This window comes from Choloepus didactylus, chromosome 10 (assembly GCF_015220235.1).
Source record: "Choloepus didactylus isolate mChoDid1 chromosome 10, mChoDid1.pri, whole genome shotgun sequence".
In the NCBI taxonomy this organism is placed as follows: Eukaryota; Metazoa; Chordata; class Mammalia; order Pilosa; family Megalonychidae; genus Choloepus; species Choloepus didactylus.
In genome coordinates this window covers 86,710,963-86,737,136 of record NC_051316.1, presented here as the reverse complement: position 1 = coordinate 86,737,136, position 26,174 = coordinate 86,710,963, and the positions used below count along the sequence as shown (strand labels likewise).

Genomic DNA, 26,174 nt, shown 5'->3' with positions numbered 1-26,174 from the left:
AAGGCGAGGGAGAAGTAGTGCTCCTGATTCGGAATGCACTGGTGTCTGGCGGCCCACGCTGTCCACGGCCCCGGTAAACACGCGGTCAGGTGGGCCGGGGACGGCCTCCTCCTCTTTGACAGCTGGTCTCATAAAAGGAGAACCCTCTAAACATGGGAATTTACCTAATGCTAATCTGGGATAATTTTAAAAAACCCAACCAAAATACCCCACAGAAATTCAGAAGGAACTGCTGCTGAGCTGCGTAAACATGCTGGGCGCATTTCTGCCTCTAATTCTGGTCGCCCTCCCGAAATGACTGGCCTGGGGGCTTCTCTAGGGACAGGGCGCTGCCCCTTCCCAGCACTCCTGGCCCCCGGCCCTGTGGTGAGGCTGCTCAGGCTGCTGGCCCAGGCCAAGTCCCGAACACCCCCCCAGGCCTCTTTCCTGACTCCATGTGCAGTTGGCTTGTCCACTTTGCCAGAGGCCCACATTCCCTTCCTTTGAGAATCCCAACTCCCCTGCCTTCTCTGGGCCTTGAGGCTGCGCTCCGTAAATTGGAGTGGGGTGGGGGGCCAACATAAGGAATTACAAAACAAAATACAGTGAGGACTTCTTCCTAATCTGATCTTATAAAAAACGAATCAGAAGAAACAGATTAACTAATAACCCCAGAGCCGGCCTGGGTTCGAGGCCTCAGCCCAAGGCCTTGTCCTGGAAACCCCTGACCCCATCCCAGGACGCTGTGTCTACCTTCTTCGGACCCCAAGGTTTTACCTTCAGGTAGCCCACTGCTCCCCAACACACACATACAGACACTCAGAGAACCCTTAGCTTTCCAGTTTGTGACTTGTCCTACCCATTTGTATCCCAGAGTACCATGACGAGGGACGTCAGCCGCACCATCAGGACCCTTGAGCCCACGGCCACCCCGCTGGCTCTCCCAAGCACCCTCAGCTGCATGGCCCCTGGCCCACCCTTTTGAGATCATTCTCAACACGGGCTGTCCTCGACCAGAGGCTCTAGGATTGTTGCTGGAATCAACAGGGCAGAAAACTCCATCTGCAGTCTGGTGGGCCTTGCCCCACCTGCTCCACTGTCCCGACGTTGAGGCTTTGAATGCGTTGACCCCTTGTCTAAGGCTCTCTCTCCCCACTTCATTCTGCCTTCACTTCTGAGCCTTAGTTCAAGAGCCACTTCCCCAGGCAAAAGCATCCCCTGGTTCCACGCTTCCCAACCCAAGCGAGAACTGGGCTCCCTGCCCCACGCGGTCCCAGTTCCACAGAGTCCATCTGAGCCTCAGCTGGGTGCACATATCTTATACTTCCAGCCCCTTTACATGGTTTAAAAAAAAAACAAAACTTTTCAAAAGCTGAGGTATATCCTATATACAGTGAAGTACAGAAATCTGAAGTGTATAGCTTGATAAATTTTCCGTATCTGTACATCCCTGAATGGGTTTCAGGTACAGAAGGCAAGATCAAGGCACAAACCAGAATGTTAGACTCTGTGGGTCTGTAAGTACATGCTTTGGGGTGGTGGTGGTGGTGGGGTGCTACCTGTAGGTACTGTAGACTTTGTGGGTCAAAGAAGGTGGACACATGCCCGGCATCCTGGGGAGGGGTAAGGGGGTCCCAGGACAAGCTTCTTGATACCCCAGATGTAGAACATTTCTGGCACCCCGAAGGGTTCCCTTGTACTCCTTTCTGGTCACTATCCCCCCAGGTGTAACAGCTATCCTGACTTCTAACACCGTAGATTAGTTTAGTTTTGCCTGATTAGAACTTTACATCGATGGAATCTTTTGTGTCTGACTTCTTTTGCTCAGCACAGTGTGAGATTCTTCCATGTTGTTGTGTATAGTATAGCATTCCATTTTGCTCCGTGGCATTCCATTTTGTGAATACAACGGGATTTATTCATCCATCTTCCTGTTGAAGGACATTTTCAATGTATTTCTGCATAGGTGAGAGATCATGCTGAATGTACAGCTTTAAAAATCTTGGTAGCTTGATGTCTTCTTCAGCTCTACTGAATTGATTGCCATCATTTACTTTTCCATTCTCCTATGGTCGAACATTTCCAATATCCATAATTATAAAGAATATTCTAAGAACATATTAACAGATAATTGTTGAAGAGCAGTCCTGGCTAACTTTTAGGGTCTACTCCTGGAAGTTGGAGAGGCTGGGCCAAAGGAGTAGCCCTGGTTAAGGCTCTTTATTCACATGTCCAATGAGCTGCAATGGGGCTCTCACTTAGAAGGTGGACAAAAGCCTGAGGAAATGTCCCGTGGTGTCACCTGGCTCGGCTGCACCCCCTTGGTTCCTTCCAAAGCTCAGAAGTGTTGTGGTGTAAAGAGCTCGCCATGTCTCTTGGCCTCATCTCTGTCCCTCTTTCTTCCCTGTCTTTCATCCCATCACTGTTGACAGCTGTCAATCAAAACTGGAGATTAAAGTTACCTGAGAGCCTTAAAAAAAATATCCTTGCTCCTAAGTCCCAACCCAACAGAATCTGTTGGAATTGGTCTGGGGGGTGCCGCCTGGGCATGGGGGATTTTAGAGATCCCCAGGAGGTTCTAATGTTTCACTAAGGTGAGAACCTCCAGCCTCTGTCTCTCCACTCCCCTGCCTTTTGCAAAGTATGAGACAGGGCACAGGGGCTGTTTAATTACCATCTTTTGAAGTTAATTAAAGCACCATATTTTAAAGTCTGTATTTTAAGTCCCCTAAACAGGTTCATTTTAAAGCTTGTGGTAATTTGGCTCTTTTGTTAAAATTAAGTCCTTAAAGCAAAAATTAAAAGACAAATGGAAAACCACCGGGCATAGAAAATCCACCCTGGGTTTAATAGAGTCTCTTAAGTTGTGAACTGGAGTTAATATTCTCACTGCTGAACGCGGGGGTTGGAAGTGGGCTGGGGGCTCGCTATATACTGTGGTCCTTGAGGCTTATGTTCTGTGCAAGCTTTTAAAAAAGAGGATAAAAGGTAATTTTATGAGAGCCCTGCTTCTGTGGTGGGGTGATTAGGAACCTGTTGTGTTAAGTTTGGGCTCTTCTAGGTTTAGTGCCCCAACCCTCAATGTTTGAAACAAAGCCTTAAAATAGTCTGCCCATGGATGGATCTCACACACAGGTTGAGCTAAAGGAGCCAGAGACAAAAGAATAGATATTGGTTGATTCCAGTTATGTGAAGTTCCAGAACAGGTGACATGAATCCAGTGATAGAAATCACTGATGTGTGTTGCCTCTGATATGTGTGCCTGTTGGGGGAGAGTTAGATCCTGAATGAACACTTCAGAGGCCTTAGTGATGCAGAGAGAAAGGCCTGTGCCTCACCCCTTCTGGGGACCAGGCCCATGTCAAACTCTGGCTTCCACAAGTGGTCTGGCCCTGGCGGCAGCAGGACAAGTCACAGCTCCAGCACCCTGCCCCTGCCCAGTCTGGCCACTGTCAGCTCTCTGAGCCCCTGCCTTGCTCTCTTCTACCCATGGACCCACCCAACAAGAATGCCACCCTGTGCTCTTTCCCCTGAACCTTGGCACACGCAGTCCCTCCTGCCTGGCATGATTTTCCACTCTTGTTCATCCTTCAAATCACTGCATGGAAGTTGCTCCTCTGCCTCCAGCAATGGCCTTGGTCACTCCCTTCTCTCTTTACTCTTGGCTCTGTGCCCATCTCTTTTTTGTGGTTAGGCTGCTGAGGTCTCCTTGGGGGCAGAACTGCCTCTGGGCCTGCAATGGCTGGCACAGTGCCACAGTGCCAGGCACTCAGTAGGGGTTTAAAAAGGCTTGTGCAATTGAATTGTGTTTAGGATGGGAAATGGAGAGCTGTAGACAAGATGTTCTCCCTCCCAACCACTCCTTTATTCATAACAATATTTGAAACAAGATGGAGAAAAGTGGGATTCAAAGGACTCTTTGGGAAAGCCCCTACTTCACTGGTCGGGATCTGCAGACATAGGTATGGGCTGTCTCCCGCTTCAGAGAGGGCAGCAGAAATGCTCTTGGAACAGGGTGGTGCCATGCTTGCTGGAGGGAGCTGCAAGGACAGTGGGGAATGATCTCGGTGTAACGGAACACCTCCCTGTAGCCCCGAAATCTTCACTGACCCTCACCAAACTCATGAAATACTTAATAGGAATGTATTTGTGTGTGTGTGTGTGTGTGGATGTGAGTGTGAATGTGTGTGCAAATGTGGACGTATGTGTGTCTGTGCATGAGTGTGTGTATGTGTGCATGTGTGAGTGTATGTGCTAGGGTATTGTTTGCAAGTGAATGTGTGTGAATGTGTGTGCGTGCTTGCAAGAGTGTGTGTGTGTGTGTGTGTGTGTGCATGTGTGTCCTGGTTCAGGGGTGAGCGAGAGGCAGCACGATCATGAGGAAATAAGCCTTGGCATTTCTCCGAAATCCAAAGGAGTGTTTTAGACCAGCACAGACCATGGAGTCAGAGTCAAATCTCTGAGGGGCCAGTTGCCCCAGCTGGGTCTGGGTTACACATTTACAGGGATGGCAACTGGGTCTCATCAAGAGAGCCAGTCTTGGTTGGCAGGCAGTGCCTGCCTGGAACACTGGGTCGAGAAGCCTTCTGAGACTCCACGGGAAAGGTGATGGTGACTGCTTAGCAATGTCTTCTGGGCTTGGACTCAGAGGTGGCAGCGCGCACGTCAGCTCTTGCCATCCCTGGGCTCTAATGGGTGTGAAGCAAAGTGCTTGACTTTTGGGATATGAAAACAAACCAGATATAGTTGCCCTCAAGGAGCTCCCTTGAGGGAGCTCTTCCAAGCTAGACTGATAGTGTAAACAGATAATTAATAACCAGTAGATGCAGGCTAGGATGAGGACGTTCATAGCTGAGAGAACTTAATGGTGCTTGGGGTGGGGGGAGGGGGGAAGGCTTGGGGGGAATTTCTGACCATCTGACAGGCTGACAGGGTGGCCGAAAGCAAGGGAAGGAGGGTGGCTCAGGGGGAGGACACAGGAGTGGAAATGTGGGGTTTGTTCCTGAATGGACAGGGGTGTCTGGAGGGTAGAACACCAAGAGGAGTGGCAGGAGATAAGCAGGACAGGAAATCGGAAGCTGACGGTGGTGGTGGTGGTGGTGGGGACTGAGTGCTGTCCCCAGGAGGGTGGTCTCTAACGGGGTCACCTCAGCCAGGTCACAAAGGAGGCCCCGGTCCCTGTTGCCGCAGGCCCTTGGGAGGGCAGGCCCTTGCAGATGGAGCTCAGGCATCTCAGAACACCCCTCCTGGAGGGATGGAGGCCTTCTCTGCTCTTGTTCCCCTGTTGCGTTTGGAGCTGGCAGCCACAGTGCAGACTGTGTGGGAACTGGAGCCCTGTCTCGATCCCTTGGTGTTGTGTATGTTTGAGCTGCTGCAGGTGCAGGACAAGAGCCCACAGATCATTTGCATTGGATGGAGAATACATTCTCAGTTTCCTCCTCTCACAAATTGCAAATTTCACTTTCACGCTCCTCTTTCCCCATCACCACCACACCGGTTTCCCCACAGCACCTCAAGCGTCTGTTGTCACAGAGAAACCCCCAGTTTCCTCTGTGATGTTTCTGCACCATCCCCTCCTCACCAGTCTTTAGGGCTCCACCACGGATGTCTTCTGCTTCAAGCCTCCTCTGAATCCCTCTCTCACCCCTGGTTTCCCACCCCATGGAAGGAGCCCCACACAGGGAGTCAGAGGCCTGGGTGCCAGTCCTGCTCTGCCCTTATCTCAGCATGGGGTACCAGGCCCTCTCTGGGCATCAGTTTCCCCATATGTACCAAGAGGCTTTTAGCCTTGATCATCTCTGAAGGTTTGCCAAGGTGTAGAATGGCGACTTTCTGATCTTGACAGTTTCTTTGTCCTGGGAATCCTAAAGTCAATATTTTATGACCAGTGATGTGGACTTGGCATCCAGTGGTCTAGGAACTTGGGGTCTTTCCAGCATCTCCTCCTGCTCCCTTGACCTGCTGCTTCCCCCTAACCCCTTCTCCATTTTCTCCCATCCTCAGGTCTGGTTCCTGCATCTTCAGTGGGGAGGGCCAAGCCCTGGGCCTGGCTCTGCCTGTGACTTAATGTATGACCATGGCAAGCCCTTTCCCATACTGGCCTCAGTTTCCTGAAATGAGAGTGAAGTAGGGTGGAGCCAGAGGGGACTAGACAATCTTCTAGGCCCTTTGCAGCTGGGACACCCATCAGAACTTCATGGATCTTGCCATGAGTGAGTACCCAAGTCTCCCTGTCTTTTGCTAGATGGTGCTGTGTGCATAGCCTGGCTTGCTGATGGGAAAGGAAGGCTCGTGAAAAGACCAGGACTCACTGGAGCCTAGACAGCTGCCTTCAGAAGCCAGGTCCGTGGTGGGGGTGGCAGGGGAATCCAGAGTGACCCATGAGGCCAAGGTTAATTGAGGTGACAAAACCAGAAAACTCCACTGAGCAGCCATGTGCAAGAGGGTTCCATGCAAATCACCAGGAAGAGATGATTAATTGGGTGTAGGCACAGGAAAGAGGTGACTGGTGAACCATGACTTGTCCAGAATGGTGGTGGGTCCCCCCAACCAGAGGATGAGGCTGGGGTGTGAGAAGAGCCCGAAGCTCCCCTCCCAGAAGATCAACCAGGCAAGGCTGGTTGAGAGGAAGGATGAGCAAGGCCCTCAGATGGTTTCTATTTCAGGCAGGTCCCATCTTCTGCCCTGAAATTCCCATGCCTCGCTTGGGGGTGGGGAGAGGAGGAAGGAGCAGGGACTTTTCTGAGGAGGAACAGTTAATTGTGAGCAACATTTCTAGGATCTAGGGTTATGAGAATTCATAGACCCTCAGCAGGAGCTGGACCTCCCCATTCCTGGCCCAATTCTCATCAGATGCTTAAATCTTCTCCACAGCTTCCCTGACAAGTGGCTTAGCTTATGGATGCTCACCTCCAGTGGCAAAGAGCTCACTGCATCCCTGGTGGTCTGTCCCACTGCAAGCTCCAGTCAGGAGGTGCTTCTTTGTAGCAAGTCAAAGTCTGCTTTCTCTAGCGGCCCGCAGCCCCTTCCTGCCTCCCCTCCCCCAAACACAGTGATTTGCATCAGCATCTGACACAACATGCCCAGAGATGTCTGGCTTGTTTCTGGTCTATGGAGAGTTTTATGTAAAAAGCAGAAACGACTAATATAAAATTATTAGGAAGCTCCAAAAGTTACCAACGCAGGCCTGGACTATTCTAGGGATTAGGATTTTGTAAAGTTTCTGCTTCAGTTTGCCACACTTTGCCTCCATTTCCATATATGATATAAAGACCACCTACTGCTTCTCTGTACAAAGGCTGATAAAGGACATTTAATTCCTTAGAAGAAAAGCAATTTATAAGAATACTAATATTATAAAAGTGCTAATGTGTGTAATGCTGTATTACCTAAACCTACCTGCAGGCAGGCCTCTCATCTCCCTCCGCAGAATCCTTGACGCTCCCCACAGCCACCACTGCTGTTGCATTTCTACCTATCAGACACTCTGCAAGTGGTTTACATATATATATATACATATATATATATATGTATTAGTTTAATTCTTACAGTGGTCTTGCAAGAGAGAGCATATTATTTCTATTTTATAGTTAAGGAAACTGAGACACAGAGAAGTTAAACTATCAGGGCCATACTCCTTGGCCTGAAGTTCAGAGCCCTCAGTGCCCTGGCTCCACGATATCTTCCTCTGCTCCCCTTGGTGTCTCCCATAGTCAAGGCAAATCGTACCAGACCCTTACGTAAGCATACCAGAGGTTTTCCTATGTGCAGGTCGTTGCTCACATTCTTCTCTTTCACCCGGAAGGCGTTTCCTCCTATCCTGCATGTCAGAGTCCTTCCCGTGCTCCAAGGCCTTCTCAGTGCCACCTCCTCCGTGGTGTTTTCCTGGGTTTCCACCCTCATTCCCCGCCCCAGCCCCCTCCCCACACCCGACTCTGGAAGTGACTTCTTTTTCCTCCACATGCGCAGTTCTGTGTCTGGGCCTCTTCCTAACTTTAGTTACAACTATCAGTTTCAGCACTGTTCTCCCCCACTTTAGAATGGAAACTTTCTGAGGGCAGGAAACATGCCTGAGAGATTATGAAAGATGACAACACTGAAACCCATGGGTTTCTAGAGCAGTGAATTTCGATTAGAAACAGGGTTAGTCCTCCTGGGCTAAACTGCTCTAAGGAAATGTATGTGTGGTTGTTTTTGAAAGATCAGGATTTACTGAAGCATGCTGTTGGTGGGCTTTATTTTCTTTGTTTGTACCTGCTGTTTGAATGATATAACTTATATTGATAATTTAGAAGGCTGACGTCTCATTTTGTCTCCCTGAGGCTTGACAGCATAAATGCACACACCGACAAGCTGTGTAACCTCTGAAGTCTAAAATGTGAGCCTCTTGTTCATTCCCTCTTCTCAGCAGAGGAGCCACTGCAGGCCTTTCCATTTGGAAGTGCCACCTCCCAGTCCAGTTGGCTGAGGCTTTAGTCCTCCCGATTTTTGTAATATCATGCTTGGAATGGTGTTGGGGACTAGAGAATTAAACTCACTTACTGAAGCCTGCTATGGCAGGCCCCATGCTGGACCCTGAGGGAATGGATAAAGATGACATAGCCTTTGTCTTTTCATTCAATCAACAGACATTTGAGCCCCTACTCTACACCAGGAACCACGTGCTTTGTGGTATTCAACTCACTACAGCTCCAGGAGGGCATGGACTGTATCTGTCTGGTTCATCACTGTATCTCGAGTTCAGTGCAATCAATGCCTGGCATATAATAACTGTTCTGCAGAAATCTGAATGGGATTTGCTGCTGTCTCCCACACTAGAGACGGAACGAGAGCTCTTTGAGGGTTGGGAGACTGGAAGGGCAGCACGGGACCCTGCTCAGGTTGGATGCCCCTGGCCCAGTGGAGGTCCGGTGTGGGTCACACCTGACCAGTGCAGGGGAGGGGTAGAACTCAGGGTTCTCATCTGCCTGCCATGGGAACTGCTAGCTCTTGTTTTCTTATGTGACCTCTTTTTCTTACTTGTGACTCTGGGGATGGAACTATTCATGGTGTGGAAGATAAAAATAAAGAGACCTGTCTTTACGAACAGGCAGTTATGAGACTGAAGGCCAGATGTATGGTCAAATAAGCACCATGAGGGGACATGACCCAAGCTGAAACTGATTTTCACATCAAAACAATATTCATATGGAAGGGTTATGTTCATTATCAAGGGCATGAGGCCCAACTTTTCCTATAAATGACCATGAGCTTGGCATTTAACCAGCTATCATGGTGCACTTATATACAGTTTCTAGACTGTACACAAGCCATATCTAAGTGGGCTGTGGAGCCACCAGGAATGAGCTAGAAGGCTGTCCTGGAAATAGGGCTGGTCCTGACATGAGCAGTTGGACAGATGGGCTAAGAAGGGTTGTGTGCAGAGCAAGAAAGTTCTCAGAAGTTGGGTGATGAGAAGACAGCCAGGATGATGCTTGCTGATAGGGCCATGGCTTGCTAACTTGGATACAACTGTCAGAGCTGGGCAGGCTGAGGGCTATCTGACCTGGCGCTAGACTAGGGGCTGCCCATAGGGAGGCAGTGTTGCACATCAGTCAAGGATTCTTCTTATCCAAAGCTAGGGGTTATTCTGATTTGGTTAAGCCAAGGACTCCCAATGACCATTAGAACCGCAGAACACCAGAGATGGATGTCCTGAGCACTCATTCAGGCTAATCCCACTGCTCCCAATTTTATAATGAGGAAATTGAGGCTGAGAGAGGAGGTCACAAGTTATCAGAGCTCAGTGCCCTTCTCAAAATGGCCCATTTCCTTGTGGTAGCATCTGATTGGCAATGTGTTCACACCAATCTGTTGTATGTAAGAGGCTGAGTTATGTTTGGTAGACATACTTATGGGGGATATGTGGATATTTATAAGGATTATCACTAGGCATTGGGACTGAACTCCTTGAAATGAAAAGCGAAGCAGGTAACCTTGGGGGTGGATGGAAGTGATGGTCTAGTTTTTCCACAGGAAATGCTTCCTTTGTAGATGTACCCACCTTCTCCCCTCACTTAGGAAGCCACAGGGTACTCCCAGAGAAGACCATTCCTCATGTGAATAGGAGATATGGGATTTCTGGTCTCCCCCCTCCCCTCCTCAGCACCAGTCCAGCCCCAGAGGCCTCCCCTTCCCCCTTCCCTTGGTGGTCATTCAACACTTCCCCACTCCCCTTATCCCTATCCCCTTGTTCTTGGAAAAAGCTTCTCAAATGGAGGCATTCTGGAGACCATTTCCTCACCTCTCTTCAAACCCGTCTTCACCTCCTTTCACTCATACCCCTGGGTCCATTACCCCCCTCCTCCTTGGGGCTCTTGGGCCATCAATCGAGCTTTCTTCAGTTCTCCAACATCCCCCTTTCTTTCAGCACCTTTCTGTCGGCATGAAAACATGTTCAAGTTACCTCCCACCTTTAAAACAATGGCAGCCCTTCTCCAGTGAGAGTCCTCTGTCCTGCCAACCATTTACAGTCAAGGGTTTAAAGAGCCATGTTTTTCTCCTCTTTCCCACCACTCACTCCCTCAATGCAATGCATTCTGGCTTCTTGGCCCACCACTATGCTGCCAGTCCTTCTGCAACAGGCTCCAAGGAGCTGCGTGCCAACAAACCCGACAGGTGCTTTTCAGTTCATACTTTCAATTTCTCCAGCCCACATTTCACAAAGGAATTGAGGTATAAGGATATATGCAAAATGAGAAACTATAAATAATAAATTGAAAATATTTTCAAGGAAAGTGTTAATCAGAATAGAAAGGAAAGCAGAGAAAAATAACAGATGAAAGATGCTACCCCAGTAATAGCTCAGGGAATAAAAATAAAGTGCAACTTGGTAGAAGCAATTCTTATTATGGTTCTTGGGCACATCCTTGCTGTTTCATATCTCCATGCCCCGATACATGTGGTTCCTTATCCGAGAGTGGCCCTTTCCTTCTTGTTAACCTGGAAAATTTTCACTCTTTTATGAGGATCCATCAGAAGTTCTGGGCAGGAGAGTCCCCTTCTTTGGGGTTAACATCACACCTCAATTAGGCATCTGTCACTTCACTCTATATCTGTAAGGCAAAGTTTTATTAGTGTTTGTCTCTTGAATCGGTTGTTAGCTACTAAGACCCCAGATTTCTCTTTATATCACCCTCAAACAAGAACACTACCTGGCACAAAGACAGTCCATGGGAAATATTTGTTGAATTAATACAGGAATCAGCAGGCAATAGGAACACCACAAAGGGAAGGACTAACATTTGGGGTGGACATAGAAGCAGAGTAGGATATTCTGGACAGAGGCAATAGCATAGGTACAGGTATGGAAGTCGAGCATGGCCTGTTCAGGGATGTCGTGCATCCACTGGACCGATGGAGGGGACGGGGAGAGCTGTGGGGGACGAGGCTGGAAAGGCCTTGACTGTTGTGTCAGTAAGTTAAGGCTTCAGCCTGCGGGCCGTGGTTCCCCAGGGCTGGCGTAGGAAGCTTTCACCAGCAGGCCTCTCTGATGAACTTCCTCCTGCTTAGGCCTGGGGGGTCAGCGACCAGTGCTCCTCTCCCCAGGCTCTTTTGGATACTCGGCTTGTGATCACACTCTTCTTCCTGGCCCTCCAAAGCAGGAAATAAAATTGAATATGGTCTGTAGATTACTGAGCCTTGGCCTTGTCCAGGTTTTCCCACTTCAGTGAAAAAACACTGAAATGTTTCCAGTCGATTACCTATCTGAAACTATTTTTTTAAACATACGTATAAACCTGTGAAACCATCACCACCTCAAGAAAACGATCATATCCATCACCTCCAAAAGGTTCCTACTGCCCCCACCCTTCAACCACCCCCTTCCTACCACTGATTGCTTTCCATCACTATAAGTTAGTTGACATTTTTAGTATTCCATTGTGAATTTCATCTTATTGGGTGCTGGATATTTTTGTATCCCTATAAATACTTTTGAGCTTTATCCTTGGACTTAAATCTTTTTTTGGAAACAGTTTGATCCTTTCAGGTCTTGCTTTTAAGCTAGTTACACAGAACCAGAGGAGAGTTTAGAGCTGGGCTAATTTTTCCCCATTACTGAGGCAAAATTCTTCTGAGAACTCTAGCTAATGCCCCATGAATTATGAAATTTTCCACTGACTGGTGAGAACAGAAGCTATTCTTGGCCCAGTGTACGCTCCAGAAATAGTTTCCTCTAATCCTTTCAGGTGGTTTCCTCACACACACACGCGCTGATCAGTCTTCAGCGGAAGTCTTGTTGAGGGGGAGGGTGCCTCTGCAGACCTCTGGGCTCTCTCTCTGTGTAGCTCCCTCCCCTCCGGCACTCTGACCCACCATCTCTAGCCACCTCGGCCTCTTCAGATTCCTAACTCCATCTCTTCAACTCAGGGAGACCACCAGTCTCTTCCTAGATCCCCTGTCCTTGCTCTGTAACCTGGAAACTCTCCAAGCAGTAAGCCGAGGCAATCAGAGTGTTCACCTTGTTTATTTTTCATCTCTCAAAGACCACTGTCCTTCGTTGTCTGATGTTCAATATCGTGAAAACTGTTGTTTCATATATTTTGTTTTTCGTATTATTTCAGGGTGGAGAGTAAATCTGGTCCCTAATTATCCATCTTGGTTGGAAGTGGAAATTCCTGAAACTACTTTTGATAACGACTGTGACAATGACTGTAATAAATATTGCAATAAATTTGATATTCTGGACTTCCTTCATGTTGCACCATCATATATGGGCACCTCAAGCTGATAAGCTTTTATTGAGAGAATGATTACATAGAATGTATCAAAAATACATTTTTCTGCATTCAAAAGTAATTTTTTAAAAGTATGTTGGTGTAGACTGCTAATTATTCTTTTGAGGAAAGGACTGTCTAGAATTTACGGCTGTAGCAGATAATGCTAGTCTCTGCTTCTTGTTCTCCTTTGTCTCTGTGAGGGGGCTGCCTTCTAGCTGCCCAAACCCACTTTGTCTGTATGCACACAGGGCCAGACATGTCTGGGCAGCTTTTAAACAGTGATTTTAAAAACATGCACACATTCATTACAACTCTTTTGCCCCTGATGACCCCAACTGAGATGTTTGACTCTTTTGTCTCTAACACTTGCTTGTGAGTCTGAAAGTTACCCTTTGTGGACTTGATGAGGTATCCTTGCTTGATTTCCTTTTCTTTTCTCTCCCATTTCCCCCATCCATTTCCTGGAAACACTTCCTAGTAAATCATTTTAAAAAGTGATTTATCTTATAAGCAATTTCTCAGCTGGGACTCTGCTCTTGGAACCCAACAAAAAACAATAATATTCCTAAATTTTTGCTCCTAAATCATTTTTTGAAAATGAAATGAGAGTTTTTCAAAAGTTTCTTCTTATTTTAAAAATGTTGGCCATCAGTGGGATTTTCTGGAAAAATTTCTTGGTCTTTGAAATCCAAGAAGTCTAGGAACCACTGTTTTGGCCTAGGGGGAACCATTGAGGAGGGCAACTGCAACATGATCACATCTGGCTTTGGAAAAATACTGCATGAAGAATAACAATAGGAGGTGATAAAATTCAGGGTCAAAAGACTCAATTTCTGAGTCCCAGTTGGACAGAAACAGGCCTTTTTCTTTGTTCCTCTGTGTACAATCTCACGTGTCAGTATATGATCTCTCACATATCAGAGGCTTCTATCAGACATTCGAATTGAGCTTGAACATAAAAGACAAACTTGAGGAATTATGAGCTAGAGTAATTTTTATAGTAAGCACAAGATCGAAACAAAGTTCATTTCTTCTCTCCTACTAGACTGTGAGCACCCTGAGGCACTCACTTACCATCTGATTTTTTCTTGTACCAAGAACTCCATAAATTGCAGCTACCATTGGTACTGTGAAGGAATGAAGAGTGCATGTGTGGATGGATGTCTACCATGACATTTTCCCTGTAGCGCAAAGAATGAAACCTGGCCTGTACCAATGCAGTCAAGTTGTCAGAATCCTGGAAATGAAGTCTGTTGTAGGAAATGTGGGTTGGGTAGTGGTGGAAGAAGAAAAATCAGCACAGGTGATGTATAAGATTATAGGGCAAAGAAGAGTTGCGGATTAGAAGCCCAGGTTAAATTAGAAAGTGGTTTGCATGGCACGAGGGCCTGAAGAGTCTCCCTCTTCCCCCATCTTAGAATAGCTTACTGGGTTGAATAGCCCAAGCTGGCGCCAACTGTGTTCGTTCTTGTGCTTCCTTGGTAGGACTCCATAGTTAAGTGGGTGTGCAATGAAAAGACCATGGAAGAAAACTCTCTTACCTCAACGTTCCTTTTAAAATCTACTTTTCTAGAAGCTGCAAAGCAGCTGAGGCTGGAGGAGACACTCAACTCAGTTCCAGTGCTCCCCTCCTCTTGATGATGGCTCCTACAGGGAAGAGAAGACAGTAGGGTCCTCCCACCTGATAGTGGTTAAGAAAAAACACCCTTTTGCCTGGTGACTGGGTGAAGAGTCCACTCTACCCCTCCCTTCCCATTGGAAATAAGGTCACCAGATTCCCCTCTCCACCACCACCAATCACACCTGTAGTGAGGTCCCACTGGGCTATCTCCTGGGAGCCCAAGCATCTGCTGTAAATTACAACCATCATGGGAACAGCTCCAGTCCATTGAACTTATCAGCAATGACTGCTTCACTTGGGGTGAAAAGGATAGGTGTACAGAAGATGTGAAGTATGTGAGTTCTGTTCAGCCTTCCAGCATAGGTGGCCAATCAACTTTGTGCTTATTTCAACTGGTGTGGGCTTTGAAGCCTTTTTTGCCTTTAGGAGATATATTTGTTTTGAGAAAATAGAAGCAACACAATTACATCCTCATTTTACAAATGGAAATACAGTGAAAACAGAGATAGAGTAACTTGCTTAAGATCCCATGGCTAGTGAATGGTTAAGACCCTGGGTTTCTGAACCCATATTCTTTGGCTCCCAAGTCAGGGTAAAAATTAATGTCTACACGCTTACTCTATGTTGGCACAACCTCATGATCTCATTAAATATAGAACAATTCTGTAAAGATGAGGAACCAAAGGCCCGTAGATCTTTGGCACAATTTAACTAATACCACCCAACTAGTGTGGTGACTAGGTCCTATTCTACCGTGATGCAAGAGCCCAGTGTGGGATGAGGTCAGGTGGATGCACTCCCTCAGGGTTCTCTGCTACTTGGAATGGCAACATAGTCCTGGTTTGGGGAGGGGGACAAAGGAGACTGTGGCCAACTCACTGGAGCTTTGTGGACAGATACTCCTTTTTACTCAATTTTGAGTCTCTAAGACTCAAACAAAAATTTAATTGAATAAGTTAAGAGAGAGAAGGGACTACAGGATTCTAGGAAGCATTGGGATGGGAGGCCTTATCCAATGGGAAGAGCAAAACCAACACTTTCATATCCCTGGTCTCATTACAGGGGACAAAACAGGGACCCAAAGTGAGTCTAAGAAAATGGTTAGTTAATGGAAAAGCCAGAACTAGAACTAAGTTCTTCTCACACCAAATCTTGACACTCAAACTTGGGACTTGGAAGCAAGAATACCAATTGTTAGGACATGTATATGCAATGTCCAGTGTATACATTAAAAGGACATTAAATGAACCAGAAACTTAAATTGTTCTCTGGATAGAGGAACTGTGAAACTTTTGGCCCAAATCACATACCACCAGCTTCATCATGTGAAGCGATTCTTTGCATGGCATGGATAATAAACCCTGTCTCTCAATGGCTGGCAATTCTTTGAAATACAACTGTAAAAACTAAGGCCCCGTGCTGGATGCAGGTCCTACTGATGGCTCCTTCAACCTGACGACACTCTCACCAATCGAATGTCTCACTAGACAGTTTCTAACTCTTCTCTTTCCCCATTAGCTGCCGCACTTTGCTCTCATATCACAATTCTGTATTTCGATAGAGCTTAAACCCTAGGCTTGTGATCCAGCATTTATATACATGCTTCCTGGTTTTAGTAGTAAGTAATCCCCCTCAGGTGACTGAGTATCCAGCAGCTCTGTCCGTCCATACACAATGTGGTCCAGTCTGTAGACCTTCAAGCCACAGTATTTGAGTTCCTTATTTCAGAAGAATGGGATATGCCCAAACATTCTCTCTAACATCAGCAGTCAGATGAAATGCTAACCCTCGTAAGATAAGGCTACATCCTGTCAGATGTGGAACATGTTCTGAATAAACCTCCCAGTAAGCAGGATTCTTTTTGAAAAATGAGTCAGTTTCATTACGGTTTCTCAATCTCAGCACTAATGACATTTTGGGCCAGGTAATTCTTGGTTGTGCGGATGTCCTGTGCACTGTAGGATGTTTAACGGTATCCTTGGCCATTTACTCACTAGATGCCAGCAGCACCCTGTAAGTTGTGAAAACCAAAAATGATAAAATTAGGGAATTAAGATAGCTATGAAGGAAAGAAAGGCTCTCTTATCTTGTATGTAATCTTTTGTCAACAGAAGAAGCTTCTCTCCATATCTTTTATCAACAGATTATTGATATATTATTGATCCTGTCTCTTCTTACACAAACACAGCCCACACCAATCTTTTCACTATAGCACCAACAAATAATACTTTTTTGCCCATCAGAGTGGCAAAGAGAAAAAGGAATAGTAATAGTCCATATTATTGTTGGAGTAGAGAGACGAACACTCATATACTACCAGGGATGTTTAAATGACTAGGGGGAACATATGACTTTTGAGGAATGTAATTTGGCAATATCTAACAAGGCTTGCATGAAAAATATGCATACTCATTGACCCATAAATTCCATTTCTATGCCTTTATCCCAATTGAATAACTGAAGAAGATATATGTGTAGATTTTTTAAAGTAATGAAAACTAGAAATAACCAAAACAGTTAAATAAGGGAATTAATTAAATAAATTATGGTACAGACATGTAATAGGATGATGCAGCCATTAAAAATAAAGATGTACACTTATATTTGATTGGAAAGAAAGATGTTCACAATGTGTTGAGAGAAAACAAGTTACAAAACAGAATGGAAAATTTGTATGTATAGAAAAAAGACCGGAAGGACAGATACTAAGAATTTATAACCATACCTTTAGGTAGAAGAATCAGGTATGATTTTTAAGTTTTTAACGTTTCCCCCCTAAAATGAGTATGCAATACCCAAATAACACAAAAATAAAGAGCTAATAATAGGCACTGTTATTAACATGGTCCATGAAAGCAAGGATTTCCACGGAAAGAATGGGAGACCTGTTTCTCTCCACTCTATTCTAGGAATGCCAAATGTAAACCAAGGTGGAACCCAGAAAGGAGACCTCGGGCTGCTTCTAATCAAGATGGGGCCAGAGACAAAAGACATCTGATCTTCTCAATCCTAGCAACTGTATGTTTTGGATGTCTGTTTTTCTTCTCTTAATCAGATTCATTGATTTAGAGGCATATTTGATTAACTGTTGAATCCATACCTTTTTTTAACTCCCCATAATAGTACAGAAAGAATTAGTGTGCGAATAAACCAACTTTAACTGAACACTTTGTGTAAGAGCTGGGGGTGGGCAAGAGAAATGGAAGAGGAAATAGAGCAGAGGCACCTTACCAGGAAACAAGAGACTACATGCATCCTAGCACCCAAAAGGAAGTAGCTAGAGCCTCCTTTCTTCTTTGCATACAAATGCATGGATGTGAAGGGTAAATTATAACCCAGAACAAAACATTTGTCTGACAAAGTGTGAAAGTTTTAGGGGAAAATAGGATAATGTACAGAAACAAATAGAAAAAAAGTGCTTCAGAGTTACGCAGCATTCACGAGCATCTTTTTTTCCCACTTCCAAACAATCCTCTATGTATGAAAGAACCTAAATAATGGTAAATCTTATATCTGCCCTTGGATTAGAAGGAACACTAGTTCTACCACATTAATAAGCCATGACTGTCCCGGTCCTACTGAGGAATAATGCCAATTATCTCAAGGTTTACCACTTCTATGAAGCCGTTTTTCACAGCTGTCACTTTTAGGAGGGTGTTAAAAGATTTTGATTGCTTATCTTAGGAAAAAAATAATTCCGGTTGATTTTAGGAAGTCATGTTCCAACGTATGATGAAGCCTTAAACTTAGCTGAAAGCTAAGCAGCAGCAGGGAAAGTGGTGGATTAAAGGCTGTGGAACTAGAATTTAAATTAAAGCTGATTTAGGAAGAGATAATTCTCCCTTCCCTCCAAAGAGATAAGAGAGCTGATCCTACCAGACATACGGCAGTCTTGTCTACTTCCCAAAGAGTCAAATACAAATTTAAGAACCCAACATTATATTAATTGTCCTATTTAGCTGATTCCATCCTATTTTATTCTAGCACAGAGCTTGTGCTTTGATAACAAGGGCATTTTTAACCCTAGTTTATGGTAATTTCATAAGTTTAGTTACTTCTCCAACTTAACTATGCCCTTTGTAACCAAACTCTCATTGTCTTTTCATATAATAGACAAATTTATTTATTCTATTTCAGAAACTTTATTTTTATTATTTTAACATTAGACTGTGATAAAATACAAAAGATTTCTAAGTGCAAAAATTTCTGTATAGCTTTGTGGGAATTAAAAAACCCATGAAAACAAAAAAAAAATCTTTTTAAGGTGGGAAATATTCATTTCTATATATCTGAATAACAGTCTTCTTGAAGTGTGGCTGTAAAATGTTAAAAAATGATTTCACTGGGATGACATTAAAATTTTGACAACTCTTTTACACTTGTTTCAGTGACTTTGTCTTGTAACATTTCTATCGGCTGGACTCCTTACTCGTATTTTACTGTTGCTCGACCTTGCCGCCTCCCGCCTTCAGTGACACCACCTTCACCCCACACTCAGCCTTTGATGTTCTGGAAGATTTTGACAACAACTTCGGAAACAAGAAAAGCCAGACTTAGACTTACAGTTGCCATCCTTTTGATTTTAAAATAAAAAATAAAAAGTAATACTTCTTGAAAAGGTTGATGAATTTTTCATTTTAGTATTAAGTTCTCTTCCTGCAAGAGTTTAATCTTCACATTGGCATTACAGAGAAATTGCATTTGATTAGCTTTTGTTTCACAGTACTTTAAAAGAGTTTTCTTGAAAAGATTAATCCTTTCTATCCCTAGGACTTTGAGTAAAAATGACACACTAGAATAGGGGAAATCCGAGTTTATCTTTCTGTTTTCTTAGCTAATAACCTGCTGGACACAGAGAACTGAGATCCCCATGTTCTTTGTTCAGCAACTCCAAGTACAGCTGAGGCTTCAAAAATAAAAACAAAAGAAAAAAACTCACTTTATTTAATTATAGATGATTTAAAAACATTGCCAGGATATTATAGATAAGAAGACTAAAGGAACACTGGAAAGCCAAATCAGAAGCTATTTCATGGCTTAGATTTTCTTTTCCTCTGCTTAATAAAAAATAAATTATCATTGCTATCATCTTCCAAGCGCCTCTCCTTTTTCTTCTGTTTGACCCGCTTGCTCTCGTTGGGAAATGTTTCTTCTCTTGGCTGGTGGTGGTGTGACCAGTGGTGGGAGGACTTGTGAGGCTTCTGGGCTTTACTGCCAGAAGAGTGGACTTTGGGGCCTCGAGGGAAGTCCTCATCCACCTCACGATACCTATCAGCCTTCCTGTGCTTCTCACAAGCTCTGCTGTTCCTGTTCGTTGCTTCTTTTTGGGTTTCTTTCTTTTCTGGAGGCCGCCTGTTGTTTCCCCACAAGGCATGGCTCCTTTTCATATCATGGTGGGGTCTCTTATCCACTGCTTCCATATGAGGTCTCTTGAACTGCCTTGGAAAATCCCCATTTTTCTGGAGTTCTGGAAAATATAAAAGTATTTTTACATATCCAGTAACTGGACATCCACACAGAACTTTCATGGGTCTGTAAACAGCAGATGGGAAGACAGGCATTAATGTGTTAACAACATGACATTCTAAAGAGCTCTTATTAAGTTAAAAATCACTCACTAATCTTATAGCCCTGATTGCTAAAAATGGAAAACATCCAGAAACTAAATGCTAGTCATTTTTTCTACTGAATACAGTTTATCTAGATTAAACAATGGGGATGAGGACCAGTGAGGGCAGTAACCATCTCAGCTTTATGAAGAAAAATCACGTGACCAATTGAAATTCCTCCAGTGATAGAGAGAGAGCCTCTGAAGATAAGGTGAGGCAAGATGTATCAAATGGTCTTTGGCAGGGCTTCTAACAGTCTCATATGGCGTTTCTATTACCTTACGAAGATGAAGTCTGAACCATGGTACTTATAGGTGAGGCCAAACTAGCCAGGAGATTATTCCTCCAGAGTAGAGATCACTGGCTAGGGGAGTGTGCCAGTTTGGATGTATTATGTCCCCCAAAATGCCATTATCTTCGATGCAATCTTGTGGGGGGCAGACATATTAGCGTTGATTAGGTTGGAACCTATTGCTTCAGTTTTCATGGAGATGTGACTCAATCAACTGTGGGTGAGATCTTTCATTGGATTATTTCTATGGAAGCGTTGCCCCACTCATTCAGGATGGGTGTTTACTGGATCACTGGAGTACTTTAAGAAGAGCCACACAGGCTCAGGCAGAGAGCAGCTAAGACATGTTGGAGAGCAGCTGTGAGTGACATTCTGGAAAGCAATTGAGAGTGACATCTTGCAGAGGAGCTGCAGCTAAAAGAGGACAAAATACCCCAAGAGCAACATTTTGGAGAACACCAGTTTGAAATGCAACCTGGGAGCAAGTGGACGCCAGCCACGTGCTTTCCGAGCTAACAGAGGTTTTTCAGATGCCAATGGCCATTACTCAGTGAAGGTACCCTATTGTAGAGGCCTTACCTTGGACACTTCATGGCCTTAAGACTGTAACTGTGTAACCAGATAAACCCCTTTATAAAAGCCAATTCATTTCTGGTATTTTGCATTCTGGCAGTGTTAGCAAACCAGAACAGGGAGTGTGTATGAGAGTGTGTGCGTATATGTGTATGCACATGTGTATTTTAGAGGCTTTAGTGTCATATTTTATCAGGACTTGGCTCACTTACTAGCAATGTGCTCATTTACCTGATGATAGTGATTCTAATAGGGGTAGCTGAACAATGAGGTCACAGCGAGAGACAAAAACTAACATGTCAATATAACCTTGAAATATTAAAGAAGTAATCAATGAAAAACTGGACAAGGTGCAAAGTAGTATATTTAGGGGATAAAAAACGAATTATAGAATAAAGAGCAAAAATAAGTAATAACTTATAGACTTTAAGTAAAAAATTAAAATTCTACTGGATAACAGCGAGCCTCAAAGTGAATTTGTGCTACAGAATTGTCATATAACTAGCCAAAAAAGGAAAACAAATTGTTTTTCTCTGATAAAAGCTATAAACACTCACTGTAGAAAACTTGCATCTATAATTATAACTCAAGAGATAACATTTTGGTGCAGTTCTTTTAAATCTTTCTCTAATTTAGTTGCCTAGCAATTGTCTTCCTGTACTATAAGCTCTCTATATATTGTTGAGATGACAAAAATGTTGAAAGAGTCAGAAAACAGTGAATAGAACAATTTGAAAAAATATAGAACAATTTTGTCCTGAAAGTAAGAAAGGTAACTTGGTAAACCATCTGAAAGTATATAGCAAGAAAGAACAGAGATAAAGACAATAGAGTTAAATTATAAGACAGCAATTTGTTAAGATAGGACTTTATGCTAGCAACACTAAATAAACGAACTGTAGAAAGTGGTGGTGGACCTGAAGTCCTGCTTGTAATGGTAGCCTATAAGAAATGACTTCGTAGGGGAAGCCCCAGGAATCAGCTAGCACAGAAAATCTGCCTTTCCATGAAAAATTTCAGAGACATACAAAGGGAAAAAATAATTACTCATCAAGCAGAAAAATCTCAAAGGAGCCTTTAAAGACCCTGCATAAATACATGGACAACAGCACTATTTTCAGGACATTTTCTAAAATGGTCATCATGTGAGAGAAATGTTTGTTGTGAACAGATCACAACACAGCGTTTTTGAAGTGGGTGCTTGATTTCTGGAGATCAAGAAACTTCCAGTTTGTATGGTAATTATTAAAAACATTTTTCATGCTAATCAAGCCCCCCCCCCAAAAAAAAAACAGGCAAAGTCAGTGCAAATAAAGAAATTTAGAAACTACTGAAAAAAATGATCTAACAGGAAGTCTAATAACATACCTTTTATTTTTCGTTTTATTCTCCGTTCTCTCTCCCGAATTTCATATTTGTCATCATAGTAGTAGATGAATGGAGATGTTGGAAATGTCTGGTTAAACATTCGTCTTTCTGTACATTCCTGCAAAGTGTATTTGAGATTATGACATTCACAAGGTCACATAGTCAGACAACCTTTTTGCAGGGTATGAACCATTTTAATTAGAGATGAGTCCCAGACTACCGATAGCTTCACACTTGGGCTCAGAATGTAGTCCTTGCTGGGATGCCTGGAGGCCCAACCAGCTCCACATACCTCCACACTTACATGCTTTTCTTTCAAGCCTGGAGCTTCTTCTCTTACTTCTTTACCTATTGAAACCCTTCTAATCTTTTTTCATCTTCCCTGTTGGAACTCCTCCCTAATCTGAGTTCACAGCATTAGGGATGGGGGATGTGCTTCCCAAAGCACTTGGCTTGCATAGAGGGTTTATTTTATTTGGCCTCATGTTAATAATAGCTTTTTTGCTTGTCTATCTCCTTCAATAGTCTTCCATCAAGTGCTTCTCTCTTCTCTTCTTCCCATTCCCTAAATGTGGGTGTAAATCTTCTATTCCCTCTATACAATTGTTTTACAAGCTGATTTAAATTTAACATGCACTGCTCACAAGGGCAATGATTCTTGTGGTGAGGAACGGGTGGTGGAGGTTAGGTCTAGTCTGAAAATGTTCCTAGGTGGTTCTGAAACACCCCAAAGGAAATCCCTCTTCTCTTGGCTACTGCACCCAAGTTGAGATCGCTACTTTCACTCATTTCCCTAGGACAGCTTTCCAGTCTCATGACTCTTGCCTTCTTCCCATGGCTGATAATTCCCAAAATCTGTATCCCTGTCCTGGTGCACTCCCATCATAGTGTGCTTTTGTTTCTCATGATCTGTGACACATATCTACCTGGATATCAGCAGGTTTGAAACCAAATACCACCTTCTTTTTCACAGAGTCTTCCCTTTGGAACTTTCCCATTTCTGTCTTCTGCTATCTTGCCTAAATTTTATTTACAAATGTTTAACACTTCTTAGCTAGGTAATGAAGAATAATTAGAACACTTCTTAGGAAGAAAGTATGTGAAATGATCACATAAAATTTAGCTGATTCATTATCACTTTGTTATTATATACACTATACACTGGGTTTGAACTTCTAAGTTATCTGACAAAGCTGGTAGCCACATACTTATAATGGATTATTTATTTTCAGAGTTGAAAAAAATTATGAACCATTCCAAATATATACTTAAGTATTCAAAATAAAGTAATGGAAATTTGTACCTACCACATTGCTTTATCAAATCGTTAACATTTTACCTAAATTTATTTCAGCACCCCCACCCCGCCAAGAATTAAAACATTACAAAGAGATCTCCTTTCCATTTTCCATTCATCTCCTTCACTTTCCAGAAGTCACCGTTCTCTTAAAGTTGGTGTTTGTTATTCTCTTATGTTTTTATACTCTTACTACCAATGAATATTCCAATAAGCAATAGTGTAAGTGCGAAGTTTTCACTTTATAAAAATGGCATCATTCTGTAAATATTTTGAAATTGCTCTAGAAATCACAAAGTAAGTTGGCTGCCATTCCCTTGGACTGTCTATTTCTGAATAAAAGTTTGGTAAAACCTGCCTGTAAAACTATCTGGGTCTGCTGAGGAGCTGGGGGGAACTTGTGGAAGTGTTGGGCTTCCTCACCTGGATTGTCGCTGATGTTCTCACAAACTGATGGTTTGGTATGCCGAGACCTCTGTCTTGGGGTTGCCCTTATGAAGCTCATTACTGCAAAGAAGAGGCTAAACCTGATTGTAATTGTGCCTAAGAGTCTCCCCCTGAGTACCTCTTTGTTGCTTAGATGTGGCCTCTCTCTCTAGCTAAGCCAACTAGGCAGGTGAACTCATTGCCGTCCCTGGGGTTTAAATCTCCCTGGCAACACAGGATATGACTCCCGGGGATGAATCTGAACCTGGCATTGTAAGATTGAGAACATCCTCTTGACCAAAAGGGGGATGTGAAATGAAACAAAATAAAGTTTCACTGACTGAAAGATTCCAAATGGAGTCGAGAGGTCACTCTGGTGAACATTCTTACATACTATATAGATAACCCTTTTTAGGTTTTAATGTATTATAATAGCTAGAAGTACACACCCAAAACTATCAAAATCCAACCCAGTAGCCCTGACTCTTGAAGACAATTGTATAACAATGTAGCTTTACAAGGGGTGACAGTGTGATTGTGAAAACCTTGTGGATCACACTCCCTTTATTCAGTGTATGGATGGATGGGTAGAAAAATGGGGACAAAAACTAAACGAAAAATAGGTGGGATGAGGGGATGATTTGGGTGTTCTTTCTTATTTTTATTTTTTATTCTGATTCTGATTCTTTCTGGTGTAAGGAAAATGTTCAAAAATAGATTGGGGTGATGAATGCACAACTATATGATGTTACTATGAACAGGCGACTGTATACCACTGATGATTGTATGGTATGTGAATATATCTCAATAAAACTGAGTTTAATTATTAAAAAATAACTATCTGGGTCAGGTGTATTTTGGTGATTGATTCAACCTCTCTAATGGTTATTGGTTCAGACAGGTTTGTTCTTCTTGAGTCATTCTGGTTAATTTATATTTTTCTAGAGAATTATTTATTTTATCTATACTTTCAGATTTAAGTGAATTTTACAAAGTTTCACAGGTTTGTAAAGTATTGTTTTATAATAAAAATATACTGTATCTTAAGTTATTTATACTTTATATTCATTGTTTATTTGTATCTCTTTTTCTTTGAGTTGTTTTTCGAGAACTCTTGTCACTTTTCTTTTGAAAAGACAGTGTTTCCAAAGGACTAGCTTTTGGTTTTGTTGATACCATTAATTTTGTTTCTATTTTAATATTTTTGGCTCTTTATTATTTCCTTCCTTCTACTATCTTTAGATTTACTCTGTTGTGACTTTCTGTATCTTGCTGGTTTTTTTTTTTTTTTTTTGGTCCTTTAAGTTTTAAGGCAAACCTATACAGTAACATAAAGAACTGTTTTTATAAATCACTATCCATGGTGGCTCCGAGTTCTCAGGAGAAAAGATTCCCATGAAAGATCTGGGTCTAAGATTCTAACAATAAAATAGTAAGAGCAAATTATGATTATGAAAAGGAACTAGAAATCTTTATAACTTCATCCAATACCCACGTCAACAGAACCACTTAACTCTCCCTAGCTCCTGGCTCACCCTTTCTCTCCTGTACTAGCCTCTTTGCACAGTGACCATCATTTCTTATCACAGTTTGTCTCATTCAGAGCTGATAGTCCTTTGCCACCCCAAGTAGAGAGTAAGTGTAAGAACTAAGGAAGGGCGGTGTCACATTACTCAAAGAATATCTTTCACATGAAGAAACTACTCAATAATAACATCTGAAGAGCTCCATTTCTGAAACTGAAGGGGCGGGCCTGCATAACCACCCCTGCACATTCTCCTATCTGGATCCTGTATGGTCTAGATTGATGCGGCTATACTGAGCTATACAGTACTATAAATGTTTCCCAAAGCAGAATGTAAATTATATTCTGATTATCCACATCGCTGGTCCCCTCCATTAGCACAAACAATTGATAGTGGGCTATATAATTTATCTACTATTCTGGATTAGCCACACCACTGATCTTCTTCATTAGTGTGGATAATCTAGAGTTCTTCATCTATAGCAGTGATAAGACTGCCAAATTTGCTTTATTGTAAATTTAAAATAATCTAAATCTAGATTTCAGGGGATAGATTCGAAACACTTTTAATGTATTTCCTATCTACATTAACAGGCAGTGACTAGTAAGTAGTATGTGTCCAACTATAATCGTTTTTCTATAACTGAACAAACATAAATGCTAAAATTATATCCTTTTGCTTTAAAGAGTTAAGCAAGCATAAATGGTACATCCATGCAATTTGTG

General features: G+C 43.2%; 1 protein-coding gene across 6 annotated transcripts in view; it reads right to left on the bottom strand.

Moving 5' to 3' along the window:
* Window positions 1-18,509: 18,509 nt before the first annotated feature.
* ZCCHC7 (zinc finger CCHC-type containing 7) overlaps window positions 18,510-26,174 on the bottom strand; it is a 284,890-nt gene continuing 277,225 nt past the window's right edge. For all 6 annotated transcript variants that reach the window (XM_037798105.1, XM_037798103.1, XM_037798102.1 and 3 more), the window contains 2 exons: window positions 22,201-22,318; window positions 18,510-19,825 (listed from right to left, as the gene is read on the bottom strand). In XM_037798105.1, the coding sequence (XP_037654033.1) occupies window positions 19,389-19,825; window positions 22,201-22,318 (555 nt within the window). In that variant the 3' untranslated portion in view covers window positions 18,510-19,388. The remainder of the gene's footprint in view (window positions 19,826-22,200; window positions 22,319-26,174) is intronic.